Source organism: Plectropomus leopardus, chromosome 24 (genome assembly GCF_026936395.1).
Source record: "Plectropomus leopardus strain MGB_pleo_1.0 chromosome 24, ASM2693639v1, whole genome shotgun sequence".
Classification (NCBI taxonomy): Eukaryota; Metazoa; Chordata; class Actinopteri; order Perciformes; family Serranidae; genus Plectropomus; species Plectropomus leopardus.
Genome location: NC_142199.1, coordinates 7,829,502 through 7,846,529, shown reverse-complemented (window position 1 = coordinate 7,846,529; position 17,028 = coordinate 7,829,502). Strand labels below are relative to the sequence as shown.

Here is a 17,028-nt window from a genome sequence, read left to right as displayed (position 1 = left end):
GCTCAGCACTTCCACTCCATATATTTTGCTTGCTGGGCTATTCTGTCCTGTCAGTGGAAGAGGAATTAATGGTGGCTATATTATCAAAGCAGTAAAAGTCTTCAACAGTTAAGCTTAGTCAAGCAGTGTTTGGCTTCTCTGATTAATGCCTACGAGTGTTACAGCATTCAAAAATGAATTTCAGCAGTTTTTGATAGTGATAAATGCATTGAGGTGGAGATTAAAAGATCAACATTCAGTGTAAGGCGAGTGGAGGTGAGAGTCCAGGGCCACGAGTTAATGATTAGACTTGTGGATGAGGTGGAGGTTAATATCTCACTTGTTAGTGATATCACAGGTAAGATGTTAAGTCTCAGTGGGGTCTTTTTCCAGAGGTGTCTGATCATGGGAAAGGTCTTTAGCTGTTGTAACAACTGCTGTTGGTAACCAGTATTTTCTGTTTACACACAGTCTAAATACAATGAAAGGATGTTTAAAAAGTGCACAGATAGAGACAATTAAGTGTCAATACACCCTGGAGGATATTTGCCACATTCTTGCAGTTAAATAAATAACTGGTTTTACCAAATTACCCACCTTGCCTCCAGCTCACATGTTTGGTACATTTGTTACTGTTTGTAGCGACCAATCCTAGTCTCTTTTTTTAACCATAGTTCTGGACATTTCCAGATGTGTTTTTCAGCAACAGTTTGGGTGATATCCAGCCATATTTGTACAAACAAAGGCAGATGTTTTTTAACGGTAGATCCAGATACGTCCAGCTGCGTGGAGCGATTTTCACATAAATTAGTTTTTCATGATAGAATAAGAATAATACATTGTGACTCAAAAACTGTACTGATGTACATGGAAAAAGACTGAATAAGAGATGCAGCAATTTGTTTCACTATTCTTTATTTTTTTCTAAATTTGTACATATTTACATTTACTTGTCAAAAATAAAAACAAATTACTGAAATTCCAATGTGTAATAATGATTTTAAAAAATCCTTCAGAAGCTGCCTCTATTTGTCTGTTTGGTAATGAGACAAAATTAAAAAGATAAACACACCATGTGCTTGTTTTAAGACAATAGAGATTCAACCAACGGATTTATGTCAGTCTCTGCTGAAACTTACAGCTGAGGTTTACAGACTGAAGACGTAAGGATCAACAGGATTCAGCAAATCAGAGTGAACCAGGTTTGCACGCCAGCCAATAGAAATACTTGACAATCACCGTAACTTCTGTGTCAGGAGAAGACGTCTTCATGGCAGCCATTAACCTGGGGTAGAAGACACGAGGAGACAGTTTGGTTTACTTGAGGAAATCTAAAGTGAACTGAATAAAAACATAAATGCACTTTTTGCTCCCATTTTTCATGAGTTGACATGAAATATCTAATATTTTCTATGTTTCTATCAAATTTTGTTCACAAATATGTTAAAATCTGTTTTAGTGAGCACTTCTTTTTTTGAATGATACCTAAGTCTGTGAATGAGTATTGAATGAAGAGTTTTGATATCGATAAATGAATTTCAGTGAAGATTAAAAGATCAACATTACATGCCAGGTGAGTTGAGGTGATGGTTCAGGGCCAGAAGTTAATAAATATCATTATGGATGTTGATATCTCACTTGTTTCTGATGTCATCAGAAAGACGTTTAGCCTCCGTGGGGTCCTTTTGTAGTAATTTCTGATAAGTGGAGAAGGTCTCCACCATGCAGATGTATCCGTTCAATGACAAAGTCCTTTTAACCCTCAGACAGTCATTCCTGGACACGAAACAAGGAACATTTGAGGACATGGAGGCTGTATATAGAATCAGAAATATCCTCCTCTCCCTTGACTATATAACATGCTCCAGAGCACGACACTTGACCCCAAAGTGCTCAAGTTTAAAGCTGCTCTGTGCCAGTTAACCCCCAGACATCAGAGCTTATTTGTCTGACTCTCACCCTTGCACTGTAAATATATATGTATTCATAGTGTTTATCCCTTTTAGTTTTTTAAGACTGGAACTGGATGTAAGTAAAGTGAAGAATACTCACCACTCTTTGTCTGGGTAGGAGCAGGAGTCAAACATGTCAGAGTAGATCGTCACAGAGCTCGTTCCTATATGAGGATTTCGGAAGGGGAGCAGGGCAGCGTAAAACTGATTAAAATAAAAAGAGCAACAAAAATTCTCCTGATTTTGCACAGCTGAGTCAATGCAAATAGAAAACATAGTTTATATAATAAAAACCTTTTTTTAATTCTGTATAAAGGATCTGGCTGAGCAATGACTAGTTCTGCCCTCTTGTGAAGTCGCTCAAGGCTCATATCTTGGCCCTTTTCTTAGAGAGATTTCAAATATAAATTCAAGGAATTTCGATATCTGGTGTGAACCTCATTACAGATGTCATTCAGTGTGTTGGAGATATCTCCATACTCCAGCTCAAAGTCTGAGGTGTAGCTTAGGAGAGCCAGGCAGCCTCCAGGCCTCAGCACCCTGTCAGCTTCCACCAGGAACTTCTCCCGGTCGAACCAGTGAGCCGCGGTCATGGCCGTCACGAGGTCCACCTCACCAGAACCAAACGGTAGCTCTTCTGCTGGACACTCCCTGGGGTCATTATAAAATATCATCAATATACCTTGGAGGGTAATTTGTACAATCCTTCTACTTAACCATTTAAAATCTGTATTAACACCAAAATTTGACTTCTTTCAAAAACATGGGGTAAAAAGGCAAAGAAACTAAACTAATTTTGTGGCGTTTTAAAAGTAATTTCCTTCCTAAAGTTGACTCTTAATCCTTGTTTCCAAGATTTTAAAAGAAATCAAGCCAGTGTGCTCATGTTGAAAGGGCTAAAGGTATTACCAAAATCCTCACCTTTCCTCCAACTCACCTGTATGAAACATTTGGAGGGTTGCTTTTGGCCAGAGTCATCTGCAGCTGAGCGGGGCTGATGTCTGTTCCAACAACCCTGGTGAAGTATGGAGCCAATAAGATCGTTCCTTGCCCCGAACCGCAGCCCACATCCACTGCGAGGTTGAACTGTTTTGTGGTCTAAAAGGTTAAGCCGCTGTGATTAGAAACATAACTATCGTGCTAAATACAGTTCTGCAGCACTTCTATCGGATAACCTTCAGGTATTTTAACATTCAGGTAACAGGGAGTTACAGCCTTTTTTCTGGAAAAGTTGGCACTCTGTTTTCTCTTGTTCTCTCTTGTTTTTTTGTTAATTTTTGGGCCTTGCTTTGTTAAGTTACTTGTTGCCTTCTCACCACGTTTTTGAAAGAAATCAAAACAATTTGCTCAGATTTTAAATGGTTAAACAGGTATCTATATGGTATAGTTAATGCTGAAGAATATGCTGTTTTTGAAAGTGATTGAGTATTTAATCCTAATTAGAGATGATAAAGGCAACATAAAATGGTACCAAAACACATATAAGCATGTTGCCGCCTATCAAAGTACTGAAAACATGAACATACACACTTACTTTTTTCTCCATGTAGCTCATAATTAAGCTGATTAATTCAACAGGCTCCACTCTGTACTGCAGGTACGCAGCTGCATGATCTTTACCCTCAAAGAGACGCACAGCCATGTTTCTGGGTATAACTGCTTGTGATGGTCAGCGCACCTACTGATACAATGACTCTGCACTTGTGCACTTGTCTTTATTTAATCATTAACTCCCAGAGTTAAAGTTGTCCTGCCCTCTTGGACAGCTGCAAACTGCATGTCCACATGTAACCGAAGCATTACTGGACTTCACGCTTTATTGCTTTAAAATAACGGTAAAAGTGCAGCATGCAATTAATTTTTATGATTTAAGTACTTTGCTTCAGTCTTCATGTTTCAAAGTTTTTCCAGGACCATACTTGCATTAAAGACTAATCTAAAAATGTAAGACATGCATTGCCCTTGAAAAATGACTTGCCTCTGTTAAACAAGGCCAATAGATATGTTGTGATTTTCCAAATCAAGATTTTTGCACTTGCTTTCAAATAGCAGCAGGTGGCAGTGAATGCACATACCATGTGATGCATGGTGCTAAAAGGAAAGAGCTGCTGAGTGTGGGCATGACTGGGAGTCAGGTGGGAGTTTTAATTCCTAATCAATTGATATTTACAAAGAGATTGTCAATGCATTTCCTCATTTAATCTCCCATAGCACTGTTTCTTTGGCATATTGATTATTATATTTATTGATTTATTGATATTTTAGACATGGGCTAAATTATCATGTGTCATCATTATGTGTCTGAAGTAGAGAAATTTGGCTTAAAAAATCTGATTAAACGTCTTTTATAAACTAGTGGTACCTTAAAAACCCAAATTTTAAAAAATAAAAAAAGATTGGATAAATTGTACTCAAAGGATATTTTGTATCATTTTAAACCTGACTTGTAACTTTTTCATGATTACTATATGTATATTGTTATCAACACTGAAGTCCAGCAGCAAAGATTGTCTCTGTCCTGAGGGTGGAGCTTGGTTCTTTGGTGGTGTCAGAGAGGAGTATGCTGTACGAGCTGCGGAGCATCATGGACAGCGACTCCCATCCTTTCCACGGTCTGCTGGTCACACACAGGAGCACCTTCAGCAGCAGACTGTTCCCACTATGATGCACAACAGGAAATCCTTTTTCCTGCCTCAATCAAACCTCATCGACCTCTTGTTGTTCCCTTGGACATGGGAAGCTGAGGTGGTTTGTTTCAATCTCTCGCTTTCACTCTGGATTACTGTCTGTGTGTGGATTACTGTCTGATTTATGGGACATTTTGGGACACCATGTGTGATATCATGTCATATTAATTTTATTGGCTTTTTATACCTTATTTTTTTGTGTGCAGATCTTCAGGAAATTCTTCTTCCATTAAAAAAAAAAAACCAAAAAACTAATTTTGTGCTATATTTGGCCTTGGTCGTTGCTTAATAACAGACAACTATAGAACAATTTGGTCTTATTTTGAACCGAAGCATCTACAGATTAATTCCAGATGTTGTTATGATCCACTGAAGTTGGGCATGATAGGGGATAAATAAATGCCATTTTTTGTTATTTTTGCCATCATTTTGACTGTAAGGGAGATAGGAGGGACACCTCATGGCCAGAAGCAGAGCATTTGCAGATTTTGCTGATTTTGATTTGTGCTTCTACATAAGTTTGTGGGTAGGTTACATAGTTTTGTTTTGTTTTTTTTTGTCTGTATTACTTGTGTTAAAAAGTCCAGTTATGAATAAAACAGATCAAATATCTCTATATGAAAATAAACGCTATAGAAACTTGTTTTAAAACATTTATTTCACATGATTCTCACCATATAAGAGGAGTATAAATAATACCAAAATATCTGTATGCACTCGGCTTCCCAAGTATGTGTCACTTTCTGATGAATTCCACAGCTCTAGTTTCCAATTCACCATTCATTCACCGTAGCCGCTTATCCTCTGAAGGGTCGCAGGGGTGGTGGAGTTTATGCCAGCTGACATCGGACGAACAGGGGTCAAGATCTGTTGCGCATTATAAAGCCAGTCTCAACGAACAAGGTTTGCGTGCCATCCAATAAAAATACTTCACAACCACTGTAACTTCTGGGTCAGGAGAAGACGTCTCCATGGCAGACAGCAACCTGGTATGGAAGACACGAAGACGAGACAGGATTAGGATCTAAAATGGATCAAAGGACAGACTAATGGCTACATCAAGACTGAAACTAACTGAAAAGAGTTGAGGAACTTCAGAGTAGAAAATGAACCATATAAGACAAAATTCAGGTGACAGAGAGCAGAACTCTGTGTACATCTTACCAAACTGTGATTGTAATTAAATGCAAAGTCATTTCTTTTTTTCTTTTTTTTAACATCCATGTAAAAGTTATGGCTCAGCACTTCCGCTTCATATATTTTGCTTGCTGGGCTATTCTGTCCTGTCAGTGGAAGGGGAATTAATGGAGGCTATATTATCAAAGCACTAAAAGCCTTCAACAGTTAAGCTTAGTCAAGCAGTGTTTGGCTTTTCTGATTAATGCCCAAGACTGTCACAGTATTCAAAGATAAATTTCAGCAGTTTTTGATAATAATAAATTAATTTAGGTGGAGATTAAGAGATCAACGCTAAGCGCCAGGTGAGTGGAGGTGAGAGCTCAGGGCCAGGAGTTAAAGGAGCTGTATGCAACATTCAAAACATGATTCAGAGTTTGAGCAAAGATTGCCTGCACAGCTTTTAATATGGAGTTGGCTGAGCTGGAGTGCACCAACTAACAGTGCTAACAGTGCTAACAATGGCAACAGTGCTGACAGAGCTAACAGCGTTAATTTGCTGTCAGTTTGCTGTTACTTCACTATACGTTCTGACCATTGAATACAGCAGCTTTACCTATTAGACTTGTGGATAAGGTGGAGGTTAAGAACTCACTTGCTTCTGATGTCATTAGAAATATGCTCAGCCCCAGCAGGGTCCTCCTGTAGAAATCTCTGATAGGTGGAGAAGGTCTTGACCATGCCAAAGTATCTGCTTAGTGGCAATTTCCTTCTTACCCTCAGACAGTCAGTCCTGGACACAAAGAAGGAAAGATTGAGGAAATGGAGGCTACAGTGAATCAGAAACACTCTTTTTTCCCATGACAATATACTGAGATGCCCCAAAACAAGACACTTGACCCCTGAGTGCTCAAGTTTAAACTGCCCTGTTGCCAGTTAACTCTAAGACGTCAGAGTGTATATGTTTGACACTCTGTAGCTGTAATTTTAAATGTATTCATTGCATTCACACTCACAGGACCTGATTTTATTTGGCAATAACTTGCATCTTGGGTGATCACAAGTGGACAGAGATAAATATTGGACATGCAGGACATGGTGATTGTTTTGGTGACAAGGATCTATAACTCGTCCATTTTACAACAAACTGGACAATGTGTTGTTCTACTGTTTGTTGTTTTACCCAATGGAAATAGTACAAGTGAGCATGCTAGTGCGCAGCCAGTGAGAGTGTGGATATAATAACCGAGCACAGGGCCCTTTGACCTTCTGGCATCAGTGATGTAGGCAGTAATGAAATTTAGACACAAGTGATCAGCTGGAGGTGCATCATAGACATAAGTGTCTTTGCTGTCTACTTGTGTTGAAAACACTGAAACACATGTTAACATCAGATATGAGCAGGCTCCTGGTTTAATAAGGACTACTTGTAGAACTGGATATACAGTAAATAAAGTCAGGAACACTCACCACTCTTTGTCTGGGTAAGAACAGGCATCAAACATATCTGAGTAGATTTTCACTGAGCACTTTCCAAGATAGGGATTTCGGAATGGATCCATGGCTGTGTAATACTAATAAAAAAAACAAATGTTTGTCATTACCACCTAACTTTGCATAGGTCAATGCAATTTTAAAAATATCTCAAATTCTAACAAATATGGTACATTATATTTAACGTGGCATTGGTCTGAAATGGTCCGAAACATGTTGACAAGCTTATTCAAAATAATAAATTATTAGAATTAAGGTATTGTATTTTGGACAAACCTCTTCGCAGATTCTATTGAGCGTATTAGAGACGTTCCCATACTCCAGCTCCACCTCCTTGGTGTAGCTCAGGAGAGCGAGGCAGCCTCCAGGCCTCAGCACCCTGTCAGCTTCCACAAGGAACTTCTTACGGTCAAACCAGTGAGCCGCGGTCATGGCCGTCAGAAGGTCCACCTCGCCAGAACCAAACGGTAACTCCTCTGCTGGACTTTCCCTGAGGACCGAATGAAAAAAGAAATACATTTGTTTGTCCAACAAATCATCAATACACCCAGGACGATATTTTACAACATCCTTGCAATTAAACAAAAAAAATGATTTTATAAAAGTCCCAACCTTCCCTCCAGCTCACCTATATGAAACATTTGAAGGGTTGTCACTGGAGAGCGCCATTTCCAGCTGAGCGAGGCTGATGTCTGTTCCAACAACTCTGGTGAAGTGTGAAGCCAATGGGATCGTTCCTTGCCCCGAACCGCAGCCCACATCCACTGCGAGGTTAAACTGAGTCGCTGCCTAATAGGAATACAGTTTTGTCTTAAATGAATATGTTTGCCTGTGAATTTGTAGCTAACAAATGAAAAAAATCTGGTGTTTTTAAAAAACAGTTTGAGATATGTCCAATATGTTTCTAACGGCAATAAGTAGCAATGATAACAATAATAATAATAATCATAGTAATAATAATAATAATAAAAAATATCCAAACACTGAGACAACTTGAAAACAGCAAAACATAAAAAAATGATAACACGATTTTATATTTTGAATGATGTTAATAGACATTCACAACCAAAAAAAGAAAAAGACAGATATAGCTCTTAAGTCATATCATATTTACTGTCAGAGTTACATTTGTTTCTCTTTCTCAGACTGTGCAATTGTAGACAGACAGTAGAAAACCAAACTAATTTATGTGGGTGTTTTTTAATGATAGCTCAGGACATGCTCAGCTGTGTTTGTAGTGGCCATACTGCGTCTTTTTTGTAACAAATTTCCAGCTGAGTTTACAGCAACAAAAGTGGTTCTTTTTTTTGTTTTGTTTTTTTTTACAAAAGTTTGGTTGTTCATGGTTGCTGTTAAAATGCTGAAAACTTGAACATGCACACTTACCTTTCTCTTCATAAAGCTCATAATCTCGCTGATTAATTCCATTGGTTCCACTCTGTATTGCAGGTAAGCAGCTGCGTGATCTTTATCCTCAAATGCACGAACAGGCATGTTTCTGCGGAAAGTGCTCGAGTCTGTCAAAGCGTGTAACTGACTGAATACTAAGACTTTCCACTGTGCTCGTCTGTATTTAAGTGTGACCCTGGATGACCCTCTGGTGGGGATATTTACTCTTGAAGTCACCGGTTTATTAGTGGGCTAATAAGCTTGAGGCTGTGTACTGAGTTGCCACCTCATCTACTATTTGTAATGTCTATAGTAAAAAACAGTGTGTAAATATTGACAAGAGTGGTCATGAAACAGAAAGTAGCACAATTTTACATGAGGATCAAAGCGTTCTTTAACTACTCATCTGTTCATTCCACAGCAGGTTTATCACATCAGTGTATCAGTGTGTCGAATTAAAAAATAAAATCTTCCCAATTTGAGTTTGTAAAAAAAAGTTGTACTTTTTTTTATCCATATGAAGTGCCAAACTGACCAAATTCTATGATGTCTTTCTTGTGATCCCCCTCTGGCCTGTCCATTTGAGTCTGTTTGCTATTGCAGGCTCCCTAATATCTTAATTACCGGACATCTGTGTACAGAGCTGTCTGCCAGTTACGTTTTGTCCTCCAGCTAGTGGCACTCCCTGCTCAACAGTCAACGCTCTCTTAAACAGAAAATGGGGGTGTAAATGTTGATAAACAGCTTCTCCCTCATTATGACTCTGAAGACCCTTACAGTAGGCAAATAAAAAGTCTGGCATTAACTGCCTGAGCTTCTCAACATATTTGGTATCTGTACCAAAAACAGAAAACAAATGCATTGAATGCAAGTCCTTTGAATACAAACTTTCACAATAAGTAAGAATGGAACCAATTAAAAAGGGTCTAACTCATAAATGTCACCAAAAGGCTTACAAATGAGACACCTTGAATAAAACCTGTGACCTATGAATGTTGAAGGAACCCCCAAATCAATTTCACTCAAAAATGCAATTAGACTTTGGTACTCCTGCCAAAAAAGGATGTGTTGCATCAATGTTTTTTTCTCTCCACATTTTATTGCTTTAAATTAATTGTAAACGTGAAGTAAATTCAATGCTTGATACATTTAACAGAGTAATTTATAACAATCAACTAAACATGAAGATATGAATGCCAAATGGACAGCAGAGACATGACGAGCTTAAGTGGTTTCTTTGTTTTTCTTTGTTTCTGAATTACTGTCTTTAATGCATTACGGGAGAAGTGACCGAGGGCTGCTTTCGCATTGACGTCATTCAAAAGGATAGAGCTATGTTTCTACAACTACTATTAGTAACCAGTGACCCACTGTTTACTCAAGGTCTGTGAGGGTGTTTTAAAAGTGACAAATAAAAACAATTAGTCATAGATTAAGTCATAGATACACCCTGGAGGATATTTTGCACCAGTCCTGCAATTCAACAAAAACTACCTTGCCTCCAGCTTACCAGTATGATACACTGGGAGGGTTGCTATTGGCCAGTATCATCTCCAGCTGAGGGGGGCTGAACAACTTTGGGGAGGTTTGAAACCAATGGGACTGTCTTGCCTCGGGCCGCAGCCCCCATCAACAACAAGGCTGAACTGGTTTGTTGTCTCAAATAGAGTGACATGATGCGCAAGGCAAATATATGAATTAAAAAAAAAAGTTTTTTCTTTTTCCATTCCTTTTTTCTTTTTTAATTATATAATGATATTGTGCAAAGTGTGGTAGAGTGAGCAAATGAGAAAGAGAGAAAGGAAGCACACATCATCTTAGTATGCAGATAAAATCTACAGAGGGCAATTACTTAAATATGCCGTTAAATAAAAACTCACAATATTGAACTGCAATAGTTGTAAATTATATATCTCTGCACAAATCTCTCAAGAGTAGCATGTGGCATTAACCATGAAGCTAATTTTTTGATCTGAACTAGCATTTAAAAAAATAAGTTGTTAGATATTAGCAATTGGCAGTAGATAAAATGATCAAACATTGATAGTTGATGACAACAGCCTCTAACTTTGAAAAATATTAAAATATTGTTACAACCTGGCTCGGAGGCTGCAACAAAGATGGGAGATCATGTTTGCGTATAGAGTGTGTGGAAATGTTTGTAGTAACTGCAAGCAGCAGCATCTGTGCTACAGGAAGCAGAGACAGTCTTCTGAAAGTTGGTACCATTTTATTTCATGAACCTCACCGCGCCCAGGTGTTGCTCATGAGCTTAACGAAGACACTCTCTGCTTTGACCCACATCCTGCAGGACAAAGAGCACAGCCAGGACAACGGGCACACCTAGTGGTGGTGGAGGGGACGTGACAGAGATGCACAGGAACTGCAAGGAGACATAAAATAGCTACAAAAAGGGCAAAATAACAACAACAACAGAAAAGACAAAGTTTCCACATTAAAACACAAAATCCCATTTTTCAAATTTTTGGAGTACTTTTCATGCAGAGGACCATTTCTTACTAAGTCTACCTAAATGGTCTATTTTGTCCATCTTTGTCTTTATTGTTTTGTCACTGTTTTTTGGTAAAAGTGGCTGCAATTTAATCATTTGTTGCATCAGAAATTTATTTTTTAGTCCATTATTGTCTAGTTTTAATTGTTTTTGTTTTAATTCAACGGGGAAAGGTCTGCTCTAGTTTCAACATACTATGTTACAATGACCCTCTTTACTTGCAACTGAGTGTTAAATGCTAATTAGAGGTATTATTCATAAAGCAGCCCTTGAAAGGTGACATGTTTCTTCCAAATATTACCTAAAGATGCGCTGCAATTTTCCAAATCTAGGTTTTTGCACTTGCTTGCAAGCAGCAGCAGATGGCAGTAAATGCATATATATGATGTCTGCTCTGTGCTGAGTAGGAAAGAGTTTCTGAGTGTGGGAATGCTTAAGAATCAAACGTTCCTCATGTTCATCAGTAGAAATTTGCATTAAAGTCCTCAGTGCACTTCTGTATTTAATCTGCTATAGTATGTGTAACCAGGCATACTGATATGTTGAACATAGTCACACATTATCATATGACTATCTAAATATAAGAAATGTGAATAAAAATCTGATCAATTAGTGCCAGTTCTAAAAAATACCCAAATTATCTGTATGAGCAATTTTGGTTTGATAAAATGATCAAATCTATTTCAAGTATAGAAATGATTTAAGTTATCAGCCTGAACCACGGAGGCCAGTCTTGGCCCTGTATTTTCTGCCCAATCAACAAGCATTGATCCTTCCCGTTCACTGATCAATATCCATTGTCAGATACGGTTTGCACTGGGGCTTGTGTTAACAAAGGGGGGAGGGGGTTACAGGGTGTCCTCAGACACTTCAGGATTCCCAACCCTTAACCCCACCATGTTGCTAGGTGCAGCTCCGCCTGGTGTCGTCCAATCAATCACCTTTGATCAAAACTGTCAGCTGCACTCAAGTCACACCATCGTCCACTGCTGTGTGTGCAGCCGAAGCATGATAGACACGCTTTTGGAGGACAACGTTGTCATCCACGTCCATATGAGTACCCAGATGTGACCGTTTTATAGCTACATCTTTAACACCAAGTCTTATTACAGTGTCCTCACACATTCCCACAGACGCCATTAAAAACACAAAGTCAATGGACTCAGACAAGCAGCTTTAATATCTGCAGGCATTCCCGACACAGTAGAAAGAGCTATGGGAGTGCTTCTATCGACTCTGACGAGCAGTGTTGCTAATACTGCGTGGGGAATTCTCCAGAAAAGCAATCACACAGGTACTCTGAAGGAAATATGAGAAATATTGTATTTAACCCTTTGAAACCTGAGCAAATTTGCTTGATTTCTTTGACACACATGGGAGCAAGGCAATGAGCAACAAAAGAAGAAATTTTAAAAAAATTGGCAAGATATAAGTGAAACACACAAGAAAATTACCTGAAAACTAGAATGTAAATAAATACAAAAACCCCAAATAAAAAACAACAAAGAAACTACCTTTAAAAAAGTGATTTAAAAATTATGATACATTTGTGACATAATTTCAAAAATTTAATTATGTTATAGAGAGAGTTATAGAGTTTCCCCCCCTACCTTTTCCTTTAGCTTTTAAAAAATCGTTGTCTAGATCTACTTATTTCTTGCATCAAGCTGCCTATTGCACATTTTCCATGTTTTTGTTTTTTTTTAAAGAAATCAAACCAATTTGTTCGAGGCTCAAAGGTTTAAATACTTGTGAAAGACATTTTAAGGCAGCACAAGCTAAGTGATGCCGCTCCAGGTTTCAAAGGGTTTGACTAGTGCAGGGAAAAGTCTTGATTTCTGGGTGGCCAAACAGGTTGAGAAAAAAACTATATGTGTCAGGAATTGTGGAAAATGGGATAAAACATGCAAAAGCATGTTATTTATGCACACAGTATATATCTTAAACATGCATTTCAGCCTAAAATTGACACAGAGAGGTAAATACCTGTGCATCATTTCCCTCTTTCCTCTGACAGTGTGGAGACATGCAGGGTAGGGGGATGGATAGATGGGTATTGAGAATAAAATCCCACTTCCCTGCGGAAATCTCAGCAGGTAAAAGCAGATTGCAGCTGCTGGATGAAATCCACGAATTTAGAAAACCGTCTTGTTGCCACATGAGAGCCATGCGCTTTTTGGGGGGTAGAAATTTGTCATGGCTTTTTGAATGGGTTTCACAAGCCCCTGGCTCCTCAAACACACATTTAAAAAAAAAAATAACATAGCACAAAAACCTTTGAATTGTAATACAAAACAAAGGACAGCCATCGAAATTTGACCGTTTATATGGATGGCTGGATAGGTTCTAATTTGTTGCTGGTAGTTAGAAGCAACTGCACACACAAATTTAGTGAAGGAATTACTGGTGCTACCCAACCCTGGGGTTTTTCCACTATAAAATCAGCTCTGCAATCTTTGAAGAAAAGGGAAAAGGAAGAGTCAAATCCCTGTCTTTTTATTGTGGCACTGTGCATTGTGCCAAACAGCGTTTGCAATCTCTGCTTGGATATGAAGATCTTAAATCTTTACCCATTAAAACTTCACTTGAGACGCTCTGTTTTCTCCACAGCCAGTTGTAAAGAACAAATATCGAAGAGATCTGAGTGACTCCGAGGCTTCGTTTTTATAGCCGAGATGCTCGCTCAGAGATACACTCGGAGGGCTAATCCCACTCTCTGAGGAGAGAGGTAGGTATTGGCTTTGATGATAGAAATGGATTAAACAGATTACATTAAAGGCCAGTCTAATTGAACCAATCTATCCTGATTCTGCCGCTGTAAGATAAATGATGAGAGGACCAGATAGTATATATAGGTCATGTGTTTGTGTGTCTGGCTCGGGGTTTGTCAGTGGACATTTACAGGCTTGCTTGGAAAATACAGCAAAAGCACTTTCTGAGCACAGACCCATATCAAAGAATGAAGAAAGTGAAAAATATGCACCTGCTATTCATCTCTGGAATGTCCCAAGTCCTTTTCAGTCAAGAAAAAAAGCTCCTAAATTTGTCAATATAAGTGTGTTTGGCCAATATTGCCTTTATCATTAAATATCTAATAACATCTTTTTGGTGCTTGAGGGAAACTTAAAACTGACGCAAGTGATGACAATATTACTACGCCCAGGCTATATGGCTAATAGCACCCAAGACCATTCCCAGACGTGCGATACTGACACAGAAAGCATCCTATAGCATCTGTTTCAGATGCACGAGGCTTACAGCTAACTGCTATGTAAACCCATCCACTGCAGTATTAAACGCTCACTGCAACTGACATAACAAAAGAGCAAGAAAGTCCAAACAAGAAGGTGGCCAAGGTGATAAAACAAAACAAGAACTTTAACCCAGGAGATCAGACCAAACCAAAAGTCTACATTATTTTAAACCAAACTATAACCTTTTCCTAAACCTAACAGAGTAGTTTGGGTGCCAAAACCTGTGTGAGAATGGAAGTTTATTCGGATAAGACACTGTATGCATGTGACAAGCAGAAACTTATTGCTTCTAATGAAGACAAAAGTTTATTTTGAAAAGACATTATGAGCCTTTACACCTGGTGTTAACAAGTCATGGGTGATCTGAGCACAGTGGACAGCTCTAGTTTATCTCTTTAAACCGGCATTAGCATGCATCTCCACATGCTTTTCGAGTGACCACTTGTGACTGAATCTCGCTTCTCCGCTCTGTATGCAAATAAACATCATTTCCATTTGCAAAGACTAAATGGGCTATTGTTTTTAACTGGTGGGAGGTTTGTTGTGCTGCATACACACTTCAGAGCCAATGAATTAGTGTGTCTTGAGCGTAAAGACTGTGGGAGATTGTGGATGGCTTTAAGATACTCACAGATTCGAACTTCCTGGATCAGTGACTCAAAGCCAAACCTTTATATGAAAACAAGCCGTCCTCTGGTCTCAGTGCGAAACGCATCGCCCAAAAGAGATGCCATAAAAATATTAAATAATAACTATATCATTATCTTACAAGCTGCTTACACAAACATGCAAAGGATGTCAGCTGAGTAGACGGCTCTATGATGTAACCCAGGACATATTAGCATACACTGCTGAAAGAATGCAGCCATATTCGACCTAGAATAACTCCAAACATGGTCTGAGCGATCGGATGTCAGAATGCATTGCAGATGTGTTGGGTGCATTCACACCTGTAGTCAGAGCTGTCCACTTGTGTTCCAGTCTGCAGGATGCATGTTATAACTAGGTGTAAACAGGGCATTCATGTAGAAATTGACGAGGCCAAAAATGACGCTAGAGGAGTAACCAGAGCATCATAGTTTGACACATAGGGCCACAGACAAAGCTGCTGTATTTGATGAGTTGGGAGTGAGAACATGTCTCAGAACAAGGACCTCGTGTGCTGCTATCTTTTCTATTATTGTCTTGATAAATGTTAGTAAAAAAGTTTATGTATTTGGTATTTGTTCACAATTCCTCATCAGCCACAGTGTGTTTTCAATCCTAATCACAAAATAAACCTTTCAAGTAGCAGAGTGGCTTTATTTAACTCTAAAAAGGCAGGTCTTGTTCTTTGTCTTACAGCAATAATGCACGCTCCTTATTACCTCTGCCAAAGAGGTTATGAGTTCGGTTCAGTTTGTTAGTCTGTCAGCAAGAATAAAGGAAATCTACAAACCCAATTTCATGAAACTTGGTGAAAAACCCATTAACACTAATATTGCAACTTTGTGACTTTTGAAAGGCTGGTAAACTTTCGTCAGCAGGTCCTGAACTTCCATTCAAGCTACCAGTTCCTCCATATCAGCTAAAGAGTCTGTATTGTGTCAACTTAAAACCTTCATAAGAAATCATGCAGCAGCAGCAATCCTCCTGCTGCCTAAATATCCCTCCTATTGTTCTTATTTTGTCTTTGTTGTTTACCTTGTGTTTCTTTTCTGCTTTTTAGATCTTATGTAAAGCACTTTAAGTTGCCTTGTTGTTGAAACGTCCTGTACCAATAAACTTGCTTTGCCTTTATGTCCATTTTTTCTTATCTTTCTGTCTTACATTTTTGCCCTAAAACATAGTTGGTCAATGCTTTTAAATCTTCAATATCAAGGCTTCAATAAGAAATAGATTTCAGAAAATTCCTGTCAGCAGCTAGAAAATATAACTTTTGCCAAAGAACGAGAAGGAGATGAAATATCTACACAGATGCCCAGCTCAATCAATTCTCTCTAAGTTGGTTTTCATGATTCAAGTGGATTTAAAAAACCTAATGTATGCTCGGTTATGGGTAATGTAAATTTATAGTTAATGGGCTGAAACCTGCAAAACCACCAGCACCCTGGAAGTGCTGCTTATTCACTAAATGAATTTCATTAGTCTGAGTTAAAGTGAAGAATTTTAGTGTTCCATGATGGTCTAAATGCTTTTTCAAATGATTAAAAATTCAAAGGCATAAAATTCAAGGAGAAACACTGAGAACTTGTAACTTCATGGCAAAAAAAAGAGATATTTGAACAGTATGCCACTGGTCTCCCTCACTTCCAGAGTAATTCAAACAAATCAAATTCTGAAAGCTTATGTAAGACCGACCAGCACAAAAGAAGTCAATTCTGCCCCAACACATTCGTATTCATCTGTCTTTCTCAATACGAAAGCTCTGAGTCTTTCTTTTGGATGATTGCCTCTGTGTGTGTGACTGTGTGTGTGTGTGCATGCGTGGGTGTGTGTGTGTACCTGTCTTCCCAGGCAGGGTTCTTATTGACAGTGTCCAGTTGAAGTGAGCAAGATCGGGTGACCTTTCCTTCCAACCTTGTTATCAACGTGAACTCGTTAAGCCCGACTGTTTAATTAGCAGTGGAATGGCAATCAGGGAGGAGTCGGAGACCTCTGTGGTC

General features: G+C 38.7%; 2 protein-coding genes across 3 annotated transcripts; both read right to left on the bottom strand.

Annotated features, from left to right (window-relative positions):
• Positions 1-877: 877 nt before the first annotated feature.
• LOC121962958 (putative methyltransferase DDB_G0268948) lies at positions 878-3,624 on the bottom strand. Its single transcript, XM_042513303.2, has 6 exons — positions 3,466-3,624; positions 2,869-3,029; positions 2,369-2,582; positions 2,032-2,135; positions 1,618-1,755; positions 878-1,264 (listed from the first exon to the last, which is right to left on the bottom strand). Exons 1-6 carry the CDS (start codon positions 3,571-3,573, stop codon positions 1,168-1,170), a joined length of 822 nt encoding a protein of 273 aa, XP_042369237.1. The 5' UTR covers positions 3,574-3,624; the 3' UTR covers positions 878-1,167.
• A 1,661-nt stretch (positions 3,625-5,285) lies between these two features.
• On the bottom strand, positions 5,286-10,858 carry LOC121962625 (putative methyltransferase DDB_G0268948). Of its 2 annotated transcripts, none has more exons than XM_088074453.1 (7): positions 10,128-10,442; positions 8,615-8,726; positions 7,857-8,017; positions 7,505-7,718; positions 7,205-7,308; positions 6,390-6,527; positions 5,286-5,604 (listed from the first exon to the last, which is right to left on the bottom strand). In XM_088074453.1, exons 2-7 carry the CDS (start codon positions 8,720-8,722, stop codon positions 5,496-5,498), a joined length of 834 nt encoding a protein of 277 aa, XP_087930579.1. In that variant the 5' UTR covers positions 8,723-8,726; positions 10,128-10,442; the 3' UTR covers positions 5,286-5,495. The 2 variants fall into 2 exon arrangements, with proteins under 2 accessions (XP_087930579.1, XP_042368776.1); XM_042512842.2 differs by lacking the exon at positions 10,128-10,442 and adding an exon at positions 10,715-10,858 and having other exon boundaries at positions 5,287-5,604.
• Positions 10,859-17,028: the final 6,170 nt, after the last annotated feature.